The sequence below is a fragment of the Trichosurus vulpecula genome, chromosome 3 (assembly GCF_011100635.1).
Source record: "Trichosurus vulpecula isolate mTriVul1 chromosome 3, mTriVul1.pri, whole genome shotgun sequence".
NCBI lineage: Eukaryota > Metazoa > Chordata > Mammalia > Diprotodontia > Phalangeridae > Trichosurus > Trichosurus vulpecula.
Window position 1 is genome coordinate 211,899,242 of NC_050575.1, and position 25,496 is coordinate 211,924,737.

General features: G+C 37.7%; 1 protein-coding gene across 2 annotated transcripts in view; it reads left to right on the top strand.

Moving 5' to 3' along the window:
• BABAM2 (BRISC and BRCA1 A complex member 2) overlaps window positions 1–25,496 on the top strand; it is a 597,459-nt gene that overhangs the window by 90,667 nt on the left and 481,296 nt on the right. For both annotated transcript variants that reach the window (XM_036752607.1, XM_036752608.1), the window contains exon 4: window positions 16,945–17,039. In XM_036752607.1, coding sequence (XP_036608502.1) covers window positions 16,945–17,039 — 95 coding nt within the window. The remainder of the gene's footprint in view (window positions 1–16,944; window positions 17,040–25,496) is intronic.

Consider the following 25,496-nt stretch of genomic DNA (forward strand, 5'->3'; position numbering starts at 1 on the left):
CCTGTTTTTCTTCTGTTTTTGTTATTTAATGCCCTCAAAACCCTTTGAACACATTAGGCTTCTGAAAGGAATACTTGTTTCTTTTCCCTCTATTAGAATGTTAGTAGTACACCATCATACAGCCCTTCTTTCTCAGATCAATTTACCTTTCAAGGTTTCCCAGGACTCTTGTGTTTATATTTTTGACTTCCTACTTAGCTCAGGTCTTTTTATCAGAAATATTTAAAGGCCTTTTTTTCCAATAAAGATCCATTTCCCCTTCATAAGATTATGCTCAGCTTTTCAAAATAAGTTATTTTTAGCTGTATGCCTTTATCTTTTGCCTTTTAGAATATTGAATTCCAAGACCTCTTCCCATTTTGACAAGAAACTTTCTAGGATTTATATAATTATGACTGTGGCTCCTTGGTACTTGAACTTCCTTCTTTGCTTGCAGTATTTTTTTTTCTTTTATGTCTAAGCTCTGGATTTCAGCTATGACATTCCTGGTCCTTTTCCTTTGAGGAATTTTTAAAGAACATGATGGGTGGATCTTTTTCTCTCTTTACTTTGCCCTCCGGTTTTAATCCATTTGGTGAGTTTTCATTTATGATTCTTTGAAGTATAGTGTCTATAAACTTTATATGTAAAGTTTATAGGTTTAAAAAAATAATGGTTTTTAGAAAGTCTGATCATTCTTAAATTATTTCTCCTTGACCTATTTTCCAGGTCAGTTGTTTTTGATGTCATATATCTTAAATTTCCTCTTATTTCTTCAAACTTTTGGTTGTGTTCTAACATTTTTTTCTGTCTTATGGAGTCATTGCTTTTTGTTCTATTCTAGTTTTACTAGTAAACTAAGATTTACTAGTTCTAAGCTATTTCTTTAACTTTCAGTTATTTCCTCCAGAGCTTTTATTCATTTATTTCTTGCTTCATTTCTTTTAAGTATTCATACAATATTTATAACAAATCTATTTTAGGCCAAACTTTTGAATATCACTAGAGCTACAGTAATTTTTTTTTATAGTTGTCAGTTTCCTCTTTGATTTATTCATCTTTCTAGCTTTAGTTCCTAAATTGAGGCATTGTACCAGGGCTAAGATCTGTCCCATATGGTACCTCCTATTCATTGCCACTGGGGTCTGCTGTTCTGTCCCCTGCCCTTGTGCTGTCAGAGTCAACAGTTAACTCTGGCACCAGGGCAGGACACCTTGCTTCCAGTAGGTTTTGTCCTGGGACAGTGTTGTTGGCCTGAGTAGACTTTGACTCTTACTTATTGTGGTAGGCCTGCATTGCCACTCCCCAGGTGGGCACTGCTACTGCAGGGATTCTGCCTGATTTTCTGGGGGCAAAGACAGAGCAATACGAAAAGCAGCAAGGCCAGAGACTTCTCTAGGCTCTCTTTTCCATATTGTAGTAATTTCTGCTGGTGTTTTAGAAGGGTTTTTACTGGAGTCCGAGTTTTGTGCTTGTCAAGGGATCTTCAGTGGATGAAGGTTTAGAGTTAGAGTTTTATAGTTTACAGTTCACAGTTTGGAGGTGAGAGAGGAAACTTTTTAATTGATGGCAGCATCCTGGCTTGTTCTCAGCTAATTACATGGAGTACATTTGGCACATTTGTCTATATACCTAATTCTACAAATATCCCTGAGTTTCTGGAGAGATTTAACATTGTCATTTCAGGTGCCTCCCCCAGTGGCTTGCACCAGTGAATCATAGCAAAGGCCATCCAGCAAAATTATAGTTGGACTCTCAAATTTCAAACTATAAAAAAAAACAAACTCTTTTTTGTTCATTTGCAGACTACTTGCAGGGTTTTCCCTACCATATTAGACATAAATAACTCTATTTGAACTGATTTTTAAAAGTATTGAGTGAAACATAAAAAAGAATTCAAGTATGTTCTAATGGTGCTTTCCATTATCACGCACTATGTCAAAACCACAGCCAAATGGATGAAAGATTTTTTATAGATATTCTTTATGATATATTCTATATAGTGAGGTGCTCCAGATGCTTTTGTTTTTCATAAACATTGTGCTAGTTTCATCAAGCTCAGAATGTTGTAGAACCTCCTAATGAAGACTTCTTTAAAGGGAATTAGGCTTAACTCTCTGCACATGAAGAATAGTTATTGTCCAGACTAGGATGTACAGTTGAATTGGGAGCTCATAGAACTGATTCATTAGTGTATATCTTGGAAGATACTGAAAATAGATAGTTAACTGGGTATATAATTGAATAGGATATAGAAGTAGCCTGAGTTGCATTTGGAATATTGTGCAGTGCTTTTAAGTACTCCAAGCTCTTCTTTAAATTGAAATAACTTTTTGTAACATCATATTTTTGAGCGATGGTATATGTCTCCAAATCATGGAATATTTTGAGGAATCAAGACTGTGGGTCTTCCAGAAGGCAATGGAGAGATAGACAGATAGATGGTGCATATAGATAGCCAGTAGCATATAGCCACCATGATTTGTATTAAAAAAAGAGGATAATATTCAGGATATATGTGACTGGTAAAGGAAGTAGGTTTATTGTGTAGCTCAATTGAGAGATAATAGAGAGGGGTGCAGATGTTAAGAAACCTAGCAGAAATCTGCCATCCTATTGGGGGGACCATTGGAGAGGATTTGTGGGAGCACAGGATGAGAAAACAAAGCTGGGTACCTACATTTGTGAAATAATTGATCTTTTGGAGTATTGAAGTTTCTGCCTTACAGATCTATTGCAAGGATCAAATGAAATAATGTAGCAAAGTACTTGATAACCATAGTGTGCTATAGAAATGTAAGCAATTGTTTGTAGGCTTCCACAGAATTTTCTTCAATTTTTCAGTATTATGCTACAGAGTTCCTTTTCAAAGTTATACTCATTTCATGTCTGCTTCTAAAAACCACAAGCAAAAACATGGAAAGGTTGAGAAAATTCAGTCTCTTTTTGTGGTGTCAGATACATTGTAGTCATTAAAAATGAATTTTAATAAATTGAACTAATGAAACAGTTTGTGCATATCCCTGTGAAAATTATCAAGATGGGAAATTTCTGCTTGAGAATATTTATTGATCAATAAAATGATGCTAATTCATAGCACTTAACTTTAAAATGTGCTCAATTTAAGTACTCAAAGCAATATTAGGTTAAAGGTTTAGTTTAAACCTGTTATAGTATTTTAAGATTCATTATACACCTATCCTTAATTAATCAGAGCACAACATATTAAGGTTTTAACAATATAATTGTTTCCCTGATATTTATAAATAAGAACCATGTTGCCCAGTTTTCTGGAAATAATGTTTCATGTTGAGTGATTGAAGCAAATGAAGATGTTTAACCCAGAGAAGAAAAGACTTAAGACAAGATGTGATCACTGTCTTCATATATTTAAAGAGCTGTGAGATTTTTGTTACTTCTAGAGGAAAGAACTTGGGCAAATGGGTAGAAGTTATAGGGAGGCAGAAAGAAATACTTTTCTAACAACTAGAACAATCCAGCAGTGGGATGGACCTTATGAGATGGTGAGTTCCCAGTCACTGAAGACATTCATCAGTATTGACTGTGCTCTTTCATATATTAGAATTAGGGGAGTTGGACTAGAGCAGGGATCTTAACCTGGACTCCATGAGCCTAAAACACACTTAAAAAAATTATATTCCAGTTGTATTCCATAATTAGTTTTCTTTATAATCCTATGCTTATTTTTATGCTTTTACAAACATTCTGAGAAGAGGTCCATTGATTTCACTGAACTGCCAGAGGGGACCATGATGCAAAAAAGGTTAAAATCCTGACTAAATGACCTCTGATATAATCATAACTCATAACTTTTATTGAAGAATACAACACCTTAAAAAAGGGACTAACTCAAATGGCAAAAGAGCTCCAAAAAGCCAAAAAGGGAGGGAGGGGCATTCTCTTCTGTCTTCTTTGTGGTCAAGCTTAGTCATCATTATTCATCATTTCTTTAGCACAATAATATTCTATTTACCTGTTGTTCTTTTTCTAGCTATTTCCCAGTTGATAGGCATCTACTATGTTTTCAGTTTTTTGGTATTACAAAAAATGTTCGTTTAAGTATTTTTGAGATTTTTCTTTGTACACTGACTTCCTTAAGATTAATTCCTAGGCATAATTCCAATTGTTTTTCAGAATTGTTGGACCAATTCACCAATTCACAGAATCATCAGTAGTATATTAGTGTGCATGTCTTTCTATAACCTCGGCAACAATGATTATAACTAACTTTTATATTCTTTCTATACTTTTATTCTGATTCTTTTGTAATAATTATCACAATAATAATATTATTTCTCATTTAATAATTAGTACAGCGTTTTGTACAAGTTGTTTCCAATACGTCCTCACTTTTATTTTTAGCATAAAAATAGTGATAAATTTTATTTATGGCATGAATTTAGAAGTGTCAAGGCAAGATATTTCAGAAATTTATCCAGTGAACATTTGTTGAGCACCTATTTTGTGCATAGTACTGTATTAGGCACTGGAGATTGGAGACAAAATGGTGAGAACTATAAAAGGTAAATTTTGTCAGTGAACTTGCATTTCTTAAGTTCTTTCTATATGCTCTCAAGAGACTCACAGTCTAATGGCGGGGACAACATGTAAACAGCAATATGAAGGAGAATGGGGGAATGCTTCTTGCAGGAGGTGGTACTTCATCTGTGACTCGAGTAAAACTGAGGAAGGTAAGAGGTGGAAATGGGAAAGGAGGGCATTTCAGGTATGGAAGACCATACTCTGAGGCCAGAGATATATTAAGAAAAGCAGAGAAGCTAGTATCTCTGGATCACAGAGTATATGGAGGGGAGTAAGGTATGAATGGAAAAACAAGAAGTGGCCAGGATATGAAGTAATTGGAAAACCAAAGAATTTTATGTTTGATTCTGCTTGCAGTAGGGAACCATTGGAGTTGATTGAATAATCTAGGTGCATGATGAGGGCCTTACATCATAGTGGCAGTGTCAGAGAAGAGAAGTGGTTGTATACAATGGGAAGAAAAGGGAAGGGAACAAGCTTAAATATAATGGCTACTATGTTCCAGGCACTGTGCTAATCATTTTTACAAGTATTATCTCATTTGATCCTCATAGCAACCTTGTGAGGTTGGTGCTTACATACCAGAAATGTTGCAAACATGTAAAAGACAGGACATGACAACTGAATGGATATGGGGAGGGGGGGCAGCGAGAGAAAGTGAAGAGTCTAGGATGAAACCTAAGTTGAGAGTTTTAGAGACATAAAAATCCAACTGTGTTCTTTTCATTGAAATTTAGATTTAAGTTACTTTTGCAAGTGACAATATAATCGAGCTGGCTTTCCAAAACTTTTTAATCTGCGAGAACATAGTAGGAAACATGGAGTAAATCAGTCTTTCTGCTTCATCTCATCAGTCCACTATAGTGGGAGATATAGCTAACTTTGGATAATTGTATGGAGAAAATAGTTTCAGTGAAGGTGAAGACAGAGAGAATGCTGGTGGAGAGCCAAGGGGAGGGTGGAGTCAGGATGGAGGCTGGAAAGCAGGGACTTGTGTGAGCTCCCTGCCAGGTGCCTCCAAAAACCTATAAAAAATGGCTCTGAACAAATTCTAGAACTGCAGAACCCACAAAATAGCAGAGGGAAGCAGGGGATCCAGCCCAGGACAGCCCGGATGATCGCTGGATGAGGTCTATTGCGCACGGAGCTGGGGGCGGAGGGGAGCAGAGGAAAAATTGGAACGAGAAATGAGAATGATGCGAGAAAACCATGAAAAACAAGTCAATGAATAGCTAAAGGAGACCCAAAAAAATACTGAAAAAATATTGAAGAATACAACACCTTAAAAATTAGACTAACTCAAATGGCAAAAGAGCTCCAAAAAGCCAATGAGGAGAAGAATGCCTTGAAAGGCAGAATTAGCCAAATGGAAAAGGAGGTCCAAAAGACCACTGAAGGAAATACCACCTGAAAAATTAGATTGGAGCAAGTGGAAGCTAGTGGCTTTATGAGAAATCAAGATATTATCAAACAGAACCAAAGGAATGAAAAAGTGGATTTTTCTGACCCATTCCTGAATATCCACACCAGTGTGCATTCAAGAGCCTCTCAGGCTCTCCCTGATCTCCTTTATAAGGTACATAGTTTTAAATAGTTGGAAAAGAAAGAACTTTACCACTGAGTTTCTTTCTTGCTCACTGATAAAATGATATTAGTTTCTGATGTTGAAACATTTGATAGCTCCAAAGACTTTGGTAGCGAGAATGTTCTTTTCTGGGTCTTTAATTGTAGTGGCTGTAGCACCTGCAGGAGCAATTGCTAGGCTGCATGTCCACACGGGTTGCCTTCTTCCTTCCTTCCTTCCTTCCTTCCTTCCTTCCTTCCTTCCTTCCTTCCTTCCTTCCCCTTTTTCTTCCTTCCTTCCTTCCTTCCTTCCTTCCTTCCTTCCTTCCTTCCTTCCTTCCTTCCTTCCTTCCTTCTTTCCTGCCTTCCTTCCTTCCTTCTTTCTTTCCTTCCTTCCTTCCTTCCTTTCTTTTTCTTTCTTTCTTTCTTTCTTTCTTTCTTTCTTTCTTTCTTTCTTTCTTTCTTTCTTTCTTTCTTTCTTTCTTTCTTTCTTTCTTTCTTTTCTTAAATTTGTAAGTTGTTTTATTTTAAACTTGAATACAAAACAAGAAGAGAAAAAACCAAACTTAAAGTAAAATAATAAAAAATAAGAAAAGAAAAAAAGCATTGCTATGTGCACAGCAGAATGTGAGAGAGGATTCAAAACATACAGCTATAAATTTCCATTTCAAGAAAGCCTATATAATAAATACTGTGAATTTTATTGAGAGCTGTCCATCTTTTATTTGCCTTCTTGTAAGTTTTCTTTTGCTCTCTGCTGTGCTCTTTTTACTTTGTTCTTTTTTCCCCTTCCCTTGTTGACTGAAGACCAAAATTAAGCACAGATATGCATACATGTATACACATATGTACACATACATTCACATACATGCATATACAGACACAGACACACCAAGATATAAATATATAAATATACACACACTTACCTATACTTACATATACTTAGATATCGATAATCAGTCATATGCAGACATGCATCTGTGTAAGGCTGTACTATACTTATTTATCCTCTGTTTCTCTGAGGATGGATAACCTCTTCCTTCATAAGTCGAAGTCTTTCCATATTTTTCAAAGTCTACCACCTTGTCATTTTCTACACCACAGCAATATTCTCATCTTATATTATCTAGTTGTTTTAAATAGTCCCCCAAAACACTGAGATGTGTGTGTGTATGTGTGTGTATGTATATGTGTGTATGTATATGTGGCTGACATATAGTGTAGTTTCCCTATTTTTCTTTTGATTAAATCTATTTTAGCCTTAACTTTGTCCAAGATCATGATTACCATCCCTGCTTCTTTTTCCCTAACAAATTCTACTCCCTATCATTATTTTATGTTTGTGCATATTTCTTATTTCCTATCCCTCCTGACTCCTCTACTTTACTTCTACCCACTACCTTGCCCTCTTATTACTTAACCTACCCCCATCCCTCCCTTACCCTCCTATTTCCATTAATCTAAAATGCCTTCTTATACCTCCCTTTAACCTATTCCCTCAATCTCCCCTCTAAAGATCCCTCCCTTATCCTCTCCCCTTCCCCTTTCCTCTCAGTGTTTTATTTCTTTCTGGATTTAGAATACTTTTATACTCATATATATATATGTATGTATGTATGTGTATGTATATATATATATATATGTATATATATATATACATACACATACATACATACACAAACACATTCCCTCTTGAACCCATTCCCAGTGAAAATAGGTTTTCAGAACTACCAGCCCTCCCCCTCCATCTAATTCTTCTGTGTTGATTCTTCCTCTTGCACCTCATTTGTATAAAATAGTTACTCCTTTTACCTGTTCCTGAACAGTTTTGCTTTTTAAAATCATATACTCAGGTCTACCATAGTCTTTCTTTTTTTCATATTTTATTATTATTTAATATTTTAGTTTTCAATATTGATTTCCACAAGATTTTCAGTTACAAATTTTTTCCCTCTTTATACCCCCCCCACTCTAATATGGCATATATTCTGATTGCTGCATTCCCCAGTCAGCTCTCTCTTCTGTCACCCCACTCCCCCCGACCCCATTTCCTTTCACATTACTTTCTTGTAGGGTAAGATAGATTTCTATATCCCATTGCCTGTATATCTTATTTCCCAGTTGCATGCAAAAACAACTTTTTTTGAGCATTTGATTTTAGAACTTTGAGTTGCAAATTCTCTCCCCTCTTCCCTTCCTACGTACCCCCTAAGATGGCAAGCTATTCAACATAGATCACATGTGCATCATTATCTAAAACCCTTCCACAATACTCATGTTGTGAAAGAATAATTATATTTCCCTCCATCCTATCCTGTTCCCCTTTACTCAGTTTTCTCCCTTAACCCTGTCCCTTTTCAAAAGTGTTTACTTTTGATTGCCTTCTCCCACTCTCTGCCCTCCCTTCTGTCATCCCCCCTTTCTTATCCCCTTCCCCCTGCTTTTCTGTGGGGTAAGATACCCAATTGAGTGTGTATGGTTATTCCCTCCTCAAGTTGAATCCGATGAGAGCAAGATTCACTCATTCCCCCTCACCTGCCCCCTCTTTCCTTCCAACAGAACTGCTTTTTCTTGCCACTTTTATGGGAGATAATTTACTCCATAGTATCCCTCCCTTTCTCCCTCTCTCAATATATTCCTCTCTCATCCCTTAATTTGATTTTATTTTTTTAGATATCATCCCTTCATATTCAAGTCATCCTGTGCTCTCTGTCTATATATATGTATCTTCCCTTCAGCTACCCTAATACTGAGAAAGATCTCATCAGTTCCACAAATCATCTTTCCTTGTAGGAATGTAAACAAAACAGTTCAACTTTAGCAAGTCCCTTATGAATTCTCTTTCTTGTTTACCTTTTCATGCTTCTCTTGATTCTTGTATTTGAAAGTCAAATTCTCTATTCAGCTCTGGTCTTTTCACTGAGAAAGCTTGAAAGTCCTCTATTTTATTGAAATTCCATATTTTCCCTTGGAATATGATACTCAGTTTTGCTGGGTAGGTGATTCTTGGTTTTAATCCTAGCTCCTTTGACCTCCAGAATATCATATTCCAAGTCCTTTGATCCCTTAATGTAGATGCTGCTAGATCCTGTGTTATCCTGATTGTGTTTCCACAATACTCAAATTGTTTCTTTCTGGCTGCTTGTAGTATTTTCTCCTTGACCTGGGAACTCTGGAATTTGGCTACAATATTCCTATGAATTTTCTTTTTGGGAACTTTTTCAAGAGGTGACGGGTGGATTCTTTCAATTTCTATTTTACCCTCTAGTTCTAGAATATCAGGGTAGTTTTCCTTTATTATTTCTTGAAATATGATTTCTAGGCTTTTTTTTTTTGATCATGGCTTTCAGGTAGTCCAGTAATTTTTAAGTTATCTCTCCTCAATCTATTTTTAGGTCAGTGGTTTTTCCAATAAGGTATTTCACGTCGTCTTCCATTTTTTTCATTCCTTTGATTCTGTTTTATAATTTCTTGATTTCTCATAAAGTCACTAGCCTCCACTTGCTCCAATCTGATTTTTTAGGTGGTATTTTCTTCAGTGGTCTTTTGGACCTCCTTTTCCATTTGGCTAATTCTGCCTTTCAAGACATTCTTCTCCTCATTGGCTTTTTGGCACTCTTTTGTTATTTGGGTTAGTCTATATTTTAAGGTGTTATTTTTTTCAGTATTTTTTTGGGTCTCCTTTAGTAAGTCATTGACTTGTTTTTCATGGTTTTCTTGCATCACTCTCATTTCTCTTCCCAATTTTTCCTCTATTTTTCTTACTTGCTTTTCCAAACCCTTTTTGAGCTCTCCCATGGCCTGAGACCAATTCATATTTTTCTTGGAGGCTTTTGATGTAGGCTCTATGACTTTGTTGAGTTCTTCTGGCTGTATGTTTTAATCTTGTTTGTCATCAAAAATAGATTCTATAGTCTGAGTCTGAGTCTGCATCCTTTTTCGCTGCCTGTTCATGTTCCCAGCTAACTACTTGACCCTTGAATTTTTTGTCAGGGTATGACTGCTTGTACAGTAGAGAGGACTTTGTCCCAAGCTTTAGGGTCCAAGAACTGCTGTTTTCAGAGCTCCTTCTACACAACAAGCTCTGCCACAGCAGCACTCCTCCTTCCCCAGGAACTGCCAACCAGGACTGTGACCCAGACCCAAGCAATGCAAAGCTGCTTCTGTGCCAGCAAAATGCTCCTTGCACTTCTGCTCTGATCTGTGTGAGCCCAGTTCTCTGTAAGGAGCTGATGCTGGACCTCTGGAAGCTCCCACTGGAGTTTCCTGCTGCTGCTGCTGCCTCCATTGCCGCGCCACTTCCACCATCCCCAGGGCTGGGGCCAGACAGCTCTCTAACCTGATTCAGCAGTTTTCCCACTAACCTGCTCCGTGGTCTTGGGTGTTTGTGCATTGAAAAGTCTGGTAACTGCCACAGCTCAGTGTTTCAAGGCCCTAAGGCCTGCTCTGCCTGCCTGACTCTGGGTTGCGGCCCACGTTGGGCTGCACTTGGCTCCCAGCACAGTGTGATAGACCCTTTTCAGCAACCATCCAGGCTTTCCTGGACTGGAGACCTGCTTCCCTCTGCGATCTTGCAGCTCTAGAATTTGTTCAGAGCCATTTTTATAGGTATTTGGAGGGATTTGGGGGAGGGCTTAAGCAAGTCCCTGCTTTCCAGCCACCATCTTGGTTCTCCCCTGAACTTCCTCCTACCCTAGTCTTTCTTATAAACTACTCAATTACTAATAACAATCTTAAGCATGTTTTACATTTTATATAGATAAAATAAATAAAATAAAATCTTTCTCATTTGATTTTTAAAGTCTTTTTTAAGTTCTTCTTTGGATTCTTTATGAACCGGCAACCATTTTGTATTATTCTTTGGGTGTATAAGCTGGCAATAATCACAATATATGATAATTGTCATTATGCTTATGTAGTTCTGTATCGCAAAATATAAGAGACTCTCTATATAGAAGGGACAAGAAGTAATCCATTTCTTCAGACACCGGAGAACCAGGTCCCCACACCAATAAGTCCGACCTATCCAAGCAGTGAACAAATTCCATAACCAGTAAGTCAACTTTGTAATAACAGCAAAGAATCTCAAACACAACATCACAATAGGGAACCAAGCCACCCCATAACCTTCCCACCCCTTGCTGGGAAATTGCCATCCACAATCACTTACAGCACAGCTAGCATGTCTGCTCTCTCCCTCAGTTCTAACTTGCTCTCTCTCAGCATTTCCTGTGACACACTTATTTTCCTCTCAGCGAGCTCCTTCTACCACATGTGACTTAGGCTTCCTGTGACATGAACAGGTTACATGGTCTCTTAATGAGTGGGAAAGGTCTTCAAATCTAAATTGTTATTAACATTAGGTTAGAAGAGGGTTTCTTTGCTTTGGTGTTCTCCTCTGAATATGAGCCCTGGTTTTCTCTATTTCCATAATAATTCTCTGATTCTTTCTCCTTTGCCTGTTCATTTTAGTGTTTTTGTTTATAGCATGTTAGTTTTTGTAATCATCTCTACTTCTGGAGTAGGGGGGATGCTCCCTCTTGCCTTAGATCCTCCTTCATTTCTCCCCCGAGGCCTGTAAGTGAAACCAGGACATCTAGCCTCCTGTAAGTGCCCACAGCCAGCAGTGTTCCTGCCCTGCTGCACTTAACCTGGTATGTGGTTGTTTCTTCTAGCCTCCCTGCCGTGTCTTCACAGCACAATTTGGTATGGTGTTACTTGTTAGTAGAGCTTCCCTTGATCTTCCTTGGCTCAGACATCCAACTCCCCTCACTGTTCTGGGGATAAAAGTTCCTTTGGCTGAGACTGAGGCGGCCTCCCAACCCAGCTAACCCCAGGGCTTGCCTCTTGTTGTTTAAGTGGACCTAGCTTGGCGGTGTTTATTCTTCACAGGGACCAAATCTCCTCCTCCGATTTTTCTTTAGGTCTTCTTGTGGATTGTCCCAGGAGGACCATTGTTTTGCCTTTACTCCTATTTATTTTTACCAGCTCTAAGTTTGCCCTGAGGTGCTGTTTTATCTCCCTTTGTGGGGAAATCTGGAGAGCTTAGAATGTTCTGATCTGCTCTGCCATCTTCCCAGAATCCTCTCTCCATGGGTTGCTTTCTAGAATGATGGCTGAGGGCACTGGGTGGGAAGCATTGCTATGCCATTGCTTTTGGGCTCAGGGTCCTCGGCTGTCTCCATCAAGATCTGAGGGGAGGTGGTGATCAGGGTGTTGGTTTGACTTGCCTAGCGCATACTGTCTCTCCCTCAGGGTCCCCAACTTTTTGGCTCAGCAACCTTGTCTACCCTTTGTGTAGGAGATTCTTAGGATGACTGGCCCCTTCTCTATAGGAGCTGCTTGTCCAGATGATGACTGTGAGGCCTGACTCAACACAGGGCTGCTGTTCTGGGTGGGATTGTGGAAGAGAAGGAACATAGGAAATGGCATTAATGCTTTTACTTGGGCATGCTGTCTTGCTCAGTCATATCCCAAGGCTTCCTGTTGCTGTCACAGGTGTTGGAAAGGGACTAAGGCAGAAGTTCCCAAAATTTCTTGGTTCATGGTGCCTTTGGTATCTTAGTAAATTTTTCATTGCACCCCTATACCAAAAGAAATACCTAACAGTTCTATTTATTAAGTAGTTAGGGAAAAGATTCAAAATATTCTAGTCTGCCCCCATAGGTTTTATATGGTACCCCTGGCCACCACAGGGCACAGTTTGGGAACCATGGATGTAAAGGGATCAATGCTTATGTTCAGGGCCCAGCTCTGATTCTTAGAATGGAGTCGTGGATAAAGTCAAGCAAGTGCCAGGAGGTTCATTAGTCTCCCATCCTCACACCCCTCCCCTGCAAAATAATTTAGCTTTCCTGATACCTAAAGATTTTCAGTCTCAAAGCCAAAAATGTCCTTGTGGCTGGCACCCCTTTTTCTCATTCCCAGTGTCAAGTGGAATATTTGACAGGAAGTCTCTCAAGGAAAGAAAAAACATTGGGAAGGCAGAACCAAGATGGCAGAGTAAAAGCAAGGACTTGCTTGAGCTGTCCCTCAAATCCCTCCAAATACCTGTAAAAAATGACTCTAGACAAATTCTAGAGGTATAGAATTCACAAAATGACAGAGTGAAAAAAGTCTCCAGCCAAAGACAGCCTGGAAGGTTGATGGGAAGTGTCTATCACACCCTGCTGGGAGCACAGCCCAGTGTGGGCACAGCCAGCACAGACCAGGTGGAGCAGACTGGGTGAAGCAGGCCTCCGGGCACTGAAGCATTGGCAGCTGTGGCGGTTTCCAGACTTCTAAACCCACAAACCCCAAAGATATTGTAAAAGGTCAGTGGGAAAACTCTGTCAGACCTGGCTGAGAGAAGAGTGGGGTCTGGCCCCAGCCCTGGGGTGGTGGAAGCGGCTGTAGTGGTGGCAGTAGCAGTGGCAGCTGCTTCTGGAGGTCCAGGCCCAGAGATGATGGGAGGATCAAGTGTCTGATCAGAGCAGGAGTGCAGGGATCTCTTTGCTGGCACTGAGGCAGGATTCTCTTCCTTTGCCCTGCTTGGATCTGGGTCCCTGTCCTGGGTGGTGGTCCCGGGGTGAGGAAGAACACTGGTTTGGCAGAGCTTAGGGCAGTTGTGGAGAAGGAATGCTCCTAACATTTCCAGGGCAGAGAAAGTGCTTGAGGTCACTCACAGACCAGAGCACAGGCCAGGAGAGAAGTAATGCCTCTCCTTGGATCATACTGCCTCAGAAGAACTGACAATTTACAGGTCCCTAGAAATAGCCCTGAAAACAGCTGTGCAAGACACCTAAAGCTTGAGACAGAGCACTTTCCACTCTGGAAGCAGAGTCCTAAATTGACAAAGATTTCAAAAGTCAAGGAATTGACTGGGAAGATGTGCAGAACAGTGTAAAAAAACCTCAGACTATAGAATCTTACTTTAATGACAAAGAAGATCAAAACATACAACCAGAAGAAGAAAACAAAGTCAAAGATCCTACATCCAAAGCCTCCAAGAAAAATATGAATTGGTCTCAGACCATGGAAAAGCTCAAAAAGAATTTGGAAAAGCAAGTAAGAGAAATAGAGGAAAAATTGGGAAGAGAAATGAGAATGATGCAAGAAAACCATGAAAAACATGTCAACGACTTACTAAAGGAGACTCAAAAAATACTGAAGAAAATAACATCTTAAAAAATAGACTAACCCCAATGTTAAAAGAGTGCCAAAAAGCCAATGAGGAGAAGAATGTCTTGAAAGGCAGAATTAGCCAAATGGAAAAGGATGTCCAAAAGACCACTGAAGAAAATACCACCTGAAAAATCAGATTGGAGCAAGTGGAGGCTACTGAATTTATGAGAAATCAAGAAATTATAAAACAGAATCAAAGGAATGAAAAAATGGAAGACATTGTGAAATATCTCATTGGAAAAACCACTGACCTGGAAAATAGATTGAGGAGAGATAATTTAAAAATTATTGGACTACCTGGAAGCCATGATCAGAAAAAGAGCCTAGACATCATCTTTCACGAAATTATCAAGGAAAACTACCCTGATATTCTAGAACTAGAGGGTAAAATAGAAATTGAAAGAATTCACTGATCGCCTCTTGAAAACCATCTCCAAAAGAAAACTCATAGGAATATTGTAGCCAAATTCCAGAGTTCCCAGGTCAAGGTGAAAATATTGCAAAACAGCCAGAAAGAAACAATTTGAGTATTGTAGAAACAGAATCAGAATAACTCAACATTAAGGGATTGAAGGGCTCGGAATATGATATTCTGGAGGTCAAGGGAACTAGGATTAAAATCAAGAATCACCTACCCAGCAAAAATGAGTATAATACTTAAGGGTAAAAAATGGACATTCAGTGAAATAGAGAATTTCCAAACATTCTTAATGAAAAGACCCAATTTAACTTTCAAGTACAAAAATCAAGAGACGCTTGCAAAGGTAAATAGGAAAGAGAAATCATAAGGGAATTTAAAGTGTTGAACTCTTTACATTCCTTCATAGAAAGATGATATTCGTAACTCATGAGACCTTTCTCAATATTAAGGTAGTTGAAGGGAAATACATCTATATATATATAGACAGAGGTACAGGGTGAGTTGAATATGAAGGGATGATATCTAAAAAATAAAATTAAGGGGTGAAAGAGGAAAATATTGGCAGAAGGAGAAAGGCAGAGATAGAATGGTGGTAAATTATCTCACATAAGAGAGGCAAGAAAAAAGTGTTATAATGGAAGGGAAGAGGGGAGACAGGTCAAAGGGAATGAGTGAACATTACTCTCATCAGATTTGGCTTAAGGAGGAAATAACATACACACTCAATTGGGTATCTTACCCTACGGGAAAGTAGGGGGGAAGGCAATGAGAAGGGGGGAGATGATAGAAGGGAGGGCATATTGGGGGAGGGGGTAGTCAGGAGCAAACAGTTTTGTAAGGACAAGGTCAAAGAGGGCGGGATAGGATGGAGGGAAATATATTTAGTCTTTCACAACATGACTATTATAGACGTGTTTTGCATAATGACATGTGTATAACTTATATTGAATTGTTTGCCTTCTCAGTGCGGGGGGTAGGCAGGGAAGAAGGGAGAGAATCTAGAACTCAAAGTTTTTAAAACAAATGTTAAAAATTGTTTTTACGTGCACTTGGGAAGTAAGATAGACAGGCAGTGGAGTGTAGAAATCTATCTTGCTCTACAAGAAAGTAAGGGGAAAGGGGATAAGGGGGCTGGGGTGATACAAGGGAGGGCAGACTGGGGAAAGGGATAATCAGAATGTATGCCAACTTGGGGTAGGGGGGAGGAGAGAAAAGGGAAGAAAATTTGTAATTCAAAATCTTGTGGAAATGAATGTTGAAAACTAAAAATAATAAATTAATCTTAAAAAAAGAAAAACCAGAAAATCTTGACATCTTCCATTTCTTCTCAGATAGCTTCATATTTTTTGAACACATTCACAGCATACCCACTTTCATTGCCTTCTTCCTTGAGTTTCTTTTATGGGAAAACTTGGAGTCTCTGTGGTCCCAAGAGATGATTTGAATTCCCAGGACCTGCTAAACTCTACTTTTTCTGTTATATTTAAATTTTGTCTTGCATTTTAGTTTTTCTGTACATTTCTCTCATCAGACTACACGTTTCATGAAACTAAGGAAAATATTCGGGTCTTAAATTTATGTTCCTATTTTCTTCCTTGGACATAGTAAGAACTTAAAATTTTTAGTCACATGATTGTTAACTAATCATAATTGCACAGGAAGCTGTTCTATGTAGAATAATCAGCAAATACTCCAGATATGATTGTATGTATTTACCTACTTTTGATTGTACTCATAATGTTTTGTTTTGGACTGGATTTGTGATTTCATTGGCCAGGGGAACGGTCAGTGAAGAAGCTCCCTCTACCATTGCACATTTTAATTTGCTTGCAACTTAGAGTTTTAGAAAGAATACTGAGTCACTGCAGGGTTAATTGAATTGCCCAGAATTGCATAGCCAGCATGTATCAGAGGCAAGGCAGAGGTTAGGTTTTCCACCTCCCAGGCTAGCTCTCTATCCAGCATGCCGTGATATTTCTGTTTACGATATATTACATTACAAATCTGTTTGTAAATTGTTTACATGTTAGTAAAAAATTCTGTTTACATACTGCTTTTACTGTTTCCATATTTTACGATGCCCACATAATGAAGGACATGGTCCTTTTAGAAAAAGAATTAATAATTATTACTTCAGTTGTTTTCTCTTGAATTGTATTAAAAACAAAAAATATCTGAAGTTTTGTGTATGGCAGTAAGGATATTTTGATTTTAACACAGAATTATAAAATTCATTTAATTTTCTTCTATCTTAGGGGATATTATTTTCAATGCTCACTACCCAGAATTGCCCCCTGATTTTATCTTTGGTGAAGATGCTGAGTTTCTGCCAGATCCCTCTGCTCTGCATGTGAGTATCTTTGGCATTCTTATATGATGATTATTTGATGTTGAGAAAAAGAATGGCTTTAAATAGAGAAATTTGCTTGTTATGCAGTTTGCCACCCACCCCACCTTTTGCTATCCATACCCACATCCATTTTTTCTCTGATGTGAATAAACATCCCTTTGCTGCTGTAATGTTAATAATTAGATCATTTAGTGTAGTTTTATTTTCAGACTGTTTAAATCAATTTCAGAGAGGATAGCTGTCTGAAAGAGAGGCAGGTTTTGTAGTTCCTCTATACTTACCGTGCAAAAATGGTGAATTTCGTACATTACTAAGTAATGATCAAGAAATCCAGTGAGAAGTTATATAAAGTGACCTCTTTAATCCTTGAAAATGTCCTCCAGAAAAGCAGGAAAGGAAACTCCTCAAGCAGAATGAGGGCTAGCTCAATTAGTGACAGGACATATGTAGCCTGCAAGACTATACCAAAAGCAGCAAGAACAGAGTCTTTTCCATTTTTTCCTCCTTCCCCAAGAAGGCCTCAGGGTGGGGAGCTGGGAACCCAGAGGAGCCCTTGTGATTAATGTGGTTCCTCAATGCTCATACCTGGAGAGTCCAGGCCCAGGAGATTTGAGGTGCCTGACACTGTCCTGAAATGCCAGAGAAGACTCTGAATACCTAATGCTTTTAATTTCAAATATCTAGGAGGATCTACTACCAGAAGGTCAGAACCTCAGAGATTCAGGGTGAAAACAAGCAGAGCGAACCACTCTGACTTAATAGTGAAGCAGGAAGCAGAGTGTGGCCCTGGCATCAAGCCCCATTTCAGGAATACAAACTAGAGAAATGAATGAATCAAAGAAAACACCAACCAGTACAAAAAAATTGAAAATCTATCTTCATAATAATTGCAAGTAGAGACTTAAAAGAAAAAGAAATTGGTTTTCTGCAAGGAATATATAAATACTGGAAGAAATAAAGGAAGAAAATTTTAAAAACTCTAATAAAAGCTTTTCTGAAAACAAACAAACAAAACAAACAAACTCCTAGTAGTTTAGAAGAGAAAATACTAAACCTTAGCCACGAAATGGAATCCTTGATACTAGAGAAGACCCAAAGAAATTGTTGATGCCATTGAGAGTGTAAGAAATGTTAGAAAAATCAAAAGATTAAAATAGTAGAAGAAAATATAAGATTTCCAATGTACATAGCAACTGACATAGAAAATAGGCTAAAGATAGATAATTTTGAGAACCATTGGTCTTCCACAAAACCATGATTAAAAAAAAGAGCTTGGACATTATATTCCAAGCAACCATAAATAGATCCCTAGATCTATTATATAAAGGGCAAAGTAAAGTTGGAAAGAACCCACCAATTTTCTGAAAAGAACCTCAAAAAGAAAATCCCAGGAACATTATAGCCAAAATCCAGAATTTCCACATCAAAGAAAAAAAATGCTTCAAGAATCTAGAAAGGAACAATTAAAGTATTAAGGAACTATAGTCAGGATCACAGAAGGCCTGATAGCTTCAGCCAAAAATGAGAGAAGTTCTTGAATTTCAAGATTCCAAAAAGCAAAATATATAGTCTTATAACCAAGAATAAACTAATAACCTTATCTACCAAGTTGAGCATAATTTTACCAGGGAAAAATATATCTTTAATGAAATAGAGGACTTTCAAGTATTTCTTATGAAAAGATTGATGTTGCAGTAGGAATTGTGAAATAGAAACACAGAGTCAAGAGAACTTAGAAAAGAAAATTTATCTGAGCAATTGGAAGAAGGTGTGTGATGATGGAGTGGTAACATTCTAGTGGGTGTAAAGAAATAAGCATCCATTCAGAAAATTATTATCTTCAAAGGATATTGAGGCACTAAGACAGGAAAAATAGAGGACTTGTGGGTAAATTGGTTTTTTCCTGAAAGTTTTAAGAGGGGAAAGAGAAGGGAGGATAAAATGAGAAATACATTATTATACAAAGAAGGAGGAAGGTGATGGAATTTGATGTTTCTCATAATTGTGGTATGTGAGAATATACAAATGTATTGAAGTGGGCATCAGATAAACCTAACTTGTATTTGAAATGAATAAACTGAAGTTTGAACTCATACACACACACACACACACACACACACACACACACGCACACAGACACATGCATACACATACATAGAGTTTGGTATTGAAGTACATCAAACTCAACTTGGAAACATTGAGGTTTGGGGTAGGATTGTTAAGAGGGAGGAAGAATAGTTATCACAAGTAAGTCACATTTTCTAATCTTGATGGGGGAATTAAAAGGCAAGAGGAAAGAAAATACAAGAACTAGATTGTAAGGGGAGTACTTTAAATTGCTTTTTAGACAATTGGAGAATGGCTTAACAAATTGTGGTATGTGAATATAGTAGAATATCATTGTGCCATAAGAAATCGCAAAAAAGTGAATTCAGAGAATTCACTTGGGGAGTATGAATTAATGTAGAATGAAATGGGCAGATCCAAGAGAATAATTTATACACAAGGTTAACAACGTTTTAAGCAAAACATCTTTGAAAGACTTAAGTCTAACCAATGCAATGACTATGTCTTCAGAGGACTTCTGATGAAACCCACCTCTTGCCAGAGAGGTGATGGATATAAGGCATAGAGACATACATTTTTGTATACAGCAACATTTCGAATTTGTTTGATTAAGCTTGTTTGTTAGGAGGTTCCCTGCCCTCTTCTTCTTTATCTCCATTAATTTGAGGTAGTGTCAGAGGGAGTGTAGAGTAGATTAACAATAGTGATTAAAAAGAAAAAGAGGACCATTGAAACATTTAAAAAAAATAGCAGAGAACAGAAGGAAGTTCAGAAGGAAGCATGAACAAGGATGACAGTTTTGAAAGTGACATGTAAAATTTATTACATGCTTTTTAAGAAGCAAGTTCTATGAAGTAGAGATTCATGGTTTCATGTAGAATCCCATTTTTGTGTTCTGCTGTGTGTATGGAAATGTTCTGTTCAGTGATCTAGTTCAGTGTAAAAAATTTTTTTAAAAATCACTGCATTACTATAGGATACTGGTTAAAGTATTCTACATGTCAGTTTAATGAGCCACATCTGAAACAGTTTGTTTGAGCATAATACTTAGTGCTTACAATAGTTTTCTGTTGCACACTGCAAATTAACATTTTAGTCAGCAGAATATTTTTTTTTTATCGTTCCAGTGGTCTTTTTGTGTGGTAGAGTAAGGGGCAAAATTCGACTGGATTTCAGCATCGTCTGAGGAGTGAAGACCATGCCCTGTGCATGGTGGGTTATGCTGCCGTAAACAATTTATTAGTTGGAATGAGAAGATACTGGAATTAAAATCTGATTTTACTTGGACAGGATTGTATTTTGCATGGTTACTGTAGGGAGAATGTGACTTCTTGATTTAATATTCCTGCCTATTATATAAAAAGTGTTGCTTTATCTTTGCTTGCGCAAGAGAAGCTCTGCCAAGTTGCTAGTGTCTTTTGAACTATATGTCTGTATAATTCATATACCTATGAACTATAAATGAACTATGAGCACATATCTATGTGCCTAATGGAGAGGGTTTTATTAATTCCTTAGAAGGTTTTCATAACCTTGTGACCTTTTTTTTTTTTTTTGCAGAGGAATGGGTAATAAAGCTATAGTAACAAATTTTTCAATGGAACCTCGATTTTTAGACAGTTCAGAATTTGCTATATTAAAGAGATTGAATAGCACTGCAAACACTGTTCCTTTATGTTGATTTATCTCTTTCCAGTTTACAAAGTGCTTTTTCATACATTATCTCCTTGTATCCTTACAAGAATCATGTGAACAAGCAGAGGCAGATTTTAGCTACATATTCCATGGCTAAAACTTGTCTTTTCAAGGAGGAAAATTATAACTCCTGAAATCGCACATATGTATCACTGAATAAAGAGACTGTTTCAGCTGACTAATAGTAAATATGTAGTATACATCTAAAAGAAAAGCTATAACTTTTTTGCCAAAAATTTTTTTTTTGTAATTTCAAAGGATTATAATGATTTGTTACCCAAAGAATGTATGAAATTCCCTGTAGTGTTCTTTAGAGCTTCTCTATGAGTCAAAACCATTTTTGGTTGAGAGAAATGATACTTAACTTTTCTGAGCTATTATGAGGAATAACTCAATGTTGATTGGCCTAGGAACATTGCCTAGGGGAGATGGGATGATGGTATATGAAGATGTAGAGTGATAGCTGATAATAATAGCTCACATTTGCATAGTGCTTTGAAGTTTGCAAAGTACTATTGAATCAGTCCCTTCCTTCCGTCCTTCCTTCTTTTTTTCCCTTTCTTTCTTTTTCTCTTTTTCTTCTTTCTTTCTCTCTTTCTTGTTCGTCCTTCCTTTCTCTCTCTCTCTCTCTCTCTCTCTCTCTCTCTCTCTCTCTCTCTCTCTCTTTCTTTCTCTTTTGTGTTCATCATTTTTGGTAATGAAATGATTACTTCAAGATTACTGTCAAGGGTACCACTCTTCTCCCAGTCACTGAGACTCTTAACTTAGGTTCTTTCCTCAACTTCTTATCATTTTCACGCCCCACCCCCCCTTTATATACAGGTGTTTGGTCCTGTCATTTCTACCTTCACCTTCACAACACGTCTTTTATATGCCCCCTTCTCTCCTTTGACACTGCTGTCATCCTGGTACAGGCCCTCATCACTTCATTTCTGGACTATTGCAATGGTCTGCTGGTTGGTTTATTTGCCTCAAGTCTCTCCCCATTCCATTCCATCTTCCATTCAGCCATCACGTTGATCTTCCTACAGTGCAGGCATGGCTATGTCATAACCTATTGAGTGAACTTTAGCGGTTCCTATCACCTCCAGCATCAAATATAAAGTCCATTAGTTGGCTTTTAAATCTCTTCACAACCTTCACAATCCCTTCACAACTCCATCCTACCTTTCCAGTGTTCTTTACCTTACTTCTCTCCACAAATTCTGTTATCCAGTTACATTGGCCTCCTTGATGTTCCTCATGCATGACACTCCTTTCCACTTTCAGTGGCAGTTACCCATGTTAGTAACACTCTCCTCATCCCTGCTTCTTAGCTTCCCGGCTTCTTTCAAGTTCCAGCAAAGTTTCACTTTCTGCCATAAACCTTTCTAAGTCCTTGTTAATCTTAGTGTTTTCCCACTTTTGAGTATCTCCAATTTATCCTGTGTATTTATTTGAATGTTGTCTCATTCATGTGAGCTCCTTGGAAGCAGGGATTTTTTTTTCCCTTTCTTTGTATCACCAGCACTTATCACAGCATCTGGCACATAGTAGGTGCTTAACAAATGCTAGTTGACAGACTCAATGGGCCATGAATTTTTTAGGCATATCATATTGCTAAGAATATCTACTAGGATGCCTTAGGGTAAAAATCTGTTACTGAAGGGAGTCTCCACATTGATTAAATATTGACTTCTTGAAGTGTGTCTTTAACATTTGTGTGCTATTTCCTGAAGAAGTTTTAGATGCTCAATCCCAAGGCCAAAGCCTAAACTTTGGAACTTTCTCTCTTGCTCCAAAGTGGTACTAGTTTAGCTGGTAGCAAAAAATATAAGAATGAACTAATCAAAGAATTATCAAGCTCATTCATGAACTGCCTCAGTTGACCTTGAAACAGTGGCAGAAACATCACAGCAGGAGAATGGAAAGGATGAAGGCATATGCTTGTAATTTTTATATAGTTGATTACTAGCAATTGAACAATCCTGTCCAATGAATATTTGTTTAATAACTTAGCATCAAACTGGAGAGAGGCCTTCTTTTCAGCAGATTTATTAATAACTCAAATGAAGACAGAAAGTGTGGCTAATATTAGACTGACACAAATATTAATATTACATTTAAAAGATTAAGCATTTGATATGACATACTTAATATAAAAGTGACACAAAGTCGAGAGGTATAGTTAATATGATTTATGAAAGAGTCAGAATTCAAAGGACCTTGATAGGCTAGAATGAACATGGGGCTCCAATCAATAAGCTAGACATTTACTAGACACAAGTATAAAATCCCGTACTTACATTTAAAAAAAATTGCCCTTGGTCAGGGTAGGGGAAACCTAAGAAGGAGTTTGTGTTCTATAGACCTGATGCCTTTAGATACATGGATCCTGGTTAGATGCTAGAGTATGTTGTGACTCTTTTAAAAAAGTATATAGCATACACAAAGACTAGTGAAGAGCCCAGTCCCAGGAGCATTCCTGCACTCTGCTGTTGACATCTAGCATATGACATCTGGAATACAAGGTCAGGAGCCACATTTTAAGAACAACATTTTTTGTACTAGAGGACATTCAATGGTGACTTTTAAACATTTTGTCAACCCGTTTATTCAGGAAGAACCTACACAAAATCCCAAGGGACTCAGTGCATTTCTTCTGTGTATTCTGAAGTGTGACTTTTTATGTAAGAAAAGAAATATATGACCATCAGTAGTGTTAAATAGTTAACTTTCAACAATGTTTGAAAGAATTGTGAATATTTGGTTGCACCCAGGTTCAACTTTGCATCCTCCTTCTTCTGTGCCTTTGGGTAGGCTGCTGCCATGCTTGGAGTATCCTGCCTTTTTGTTTCTACTTATTAGAATCTTTAGCATCCTTCAAAGCTTGGGGAAGGTGGTTTTTTGGCTTTGGCTTTATTTTGGTCAAAGTATGCTTTCCTTCCTTAGCTTATCTTGTATTTGCAAGATGTCCCAAAAGTTTTAGTCTGGTTTTAAACTGGCTGTTAAAGCTTAAAACTATAAAGCTATTACGACTTAAAACTGCACTAGGGCTTTTAGAACAATCTGTACTTATCTGTGTACATATTTCGTGGTGTGTTGCTCCTTACAAACTCCTTAAAGTCAGAAACTTTTTCATTTTGTCTTTGTATTTTGCTTCCTTGCATTCGGTAGATGTTTAATAAATTCTTACTGAGTTGAATGTGTAATACAGATAAATGTTAAGAGGAAACATGACAACTACCGTGAAATATTCATAGGACTATTAGAGAAGGAAGAAACAGCAGATTTATTCTGCATTCATTGTTCCAGAAGACAGAATCAAGACTAATGGGTGAAAGTGGATTTTTCCTTATTATAAGTGGATTTTTATTTATTATAGAAAAACTTTTCTTTGAAGTAGAATTCTCTATGCAGTAGAATGGGTTCCCCTTTCACGAAATTAGTTCCTTATCATTAACCTATATAATCAAAGATTTGATGGCTTACATATAGTCCTACTTAAATTTGCTAGAGCTTATCACCAGATTGGCTATAAGGTGATTTATATTTTGGCCATGGAAATACTCAAAGACCAAGTTTAGAAGAGTTATGACCTGTGCCAATAGAAAGAGAACATACACTGACAGATTTACAGTACATTTTGCATCAATAAATATTCATACTCAAACACATGTATGTTCTGATCTGTGTGGGTATTCCTTACAATGATATAGATCACAGTTAATCCATATTTCTGCCTCTTCTGCAAACCTTATCCATGACCTTTTGCAAGTTCTCCACAGGACTATCATATAGTATGACTGGTGTTCTTCCTCACCTTTTCCTTATTATTATTTATTTATTTAATATTTTTAGTTTACAGCATTGATTACCACAAGAGTTTGAATTACAAATTTATTCCCCATTTCTGCCCTCCCCCACACTCCAAGATGGCATATATTCTGATTGCCCCATTCCTCAGTCAGCCCTCCTTTCTGTCACCCCCCTCTGCCCCCATCCCCTTTTCCCTTACTTTCTTGTAGGGCAAGATAGATTTCTAAGTCCCATTGCCAGTATATCTTATTTTCTTTTCTTTTTTTTTTTTTTTTTTTAAATGCAATTTATTTCTTTAACATATTTGGTTTTCAGCATTGATTTTCACAACAGTTTGAATTACAAATTTTCTCCCCATTTCTGCCCTCCCCCCCACTCCAAGATGGCGTATATTCTGGTTGCCCTGTTCCCCAGTCAGCCCTCCCCTCTATCACCCCCCTCCCCTCTCATCCCCTTTTCCCTTCCTTTCTTGTAGGGCAAGATAAATTTCTACGCCCCATTGCCTGTGTATCTTATTTTTTAGTTGCATACAAAAAGTTTTTTTGTTTTTGAACATCTGCTTTTAAAACTTTGAGTTCCAAATTCTCTCCCCTCTTCCCTTCCTACCCACCCTCCCTAAGAAGGAAAGCAATTCAACATGGGCCACATGTATATCATTATGCAAAACCCTCCCACAATACTCATGTTGTGAAAGACTAACTATATTTTGCTCCTTCCTGTCCTGTCCCCCTTTATTCAGTTTTCTCCCTTGGCCCTGTCCGTTTTCAAAAGTGTTTGTTTTTGATTACCTCCTCCTCCGTCTGCCCTCCCTTCTATCATCCCCCCTTTTTTATCTCCTTCCTCCTTTCTTGTGGGGGTAAGATACCCTATTGAGTGTGTATGTTATTCCATCCTCAA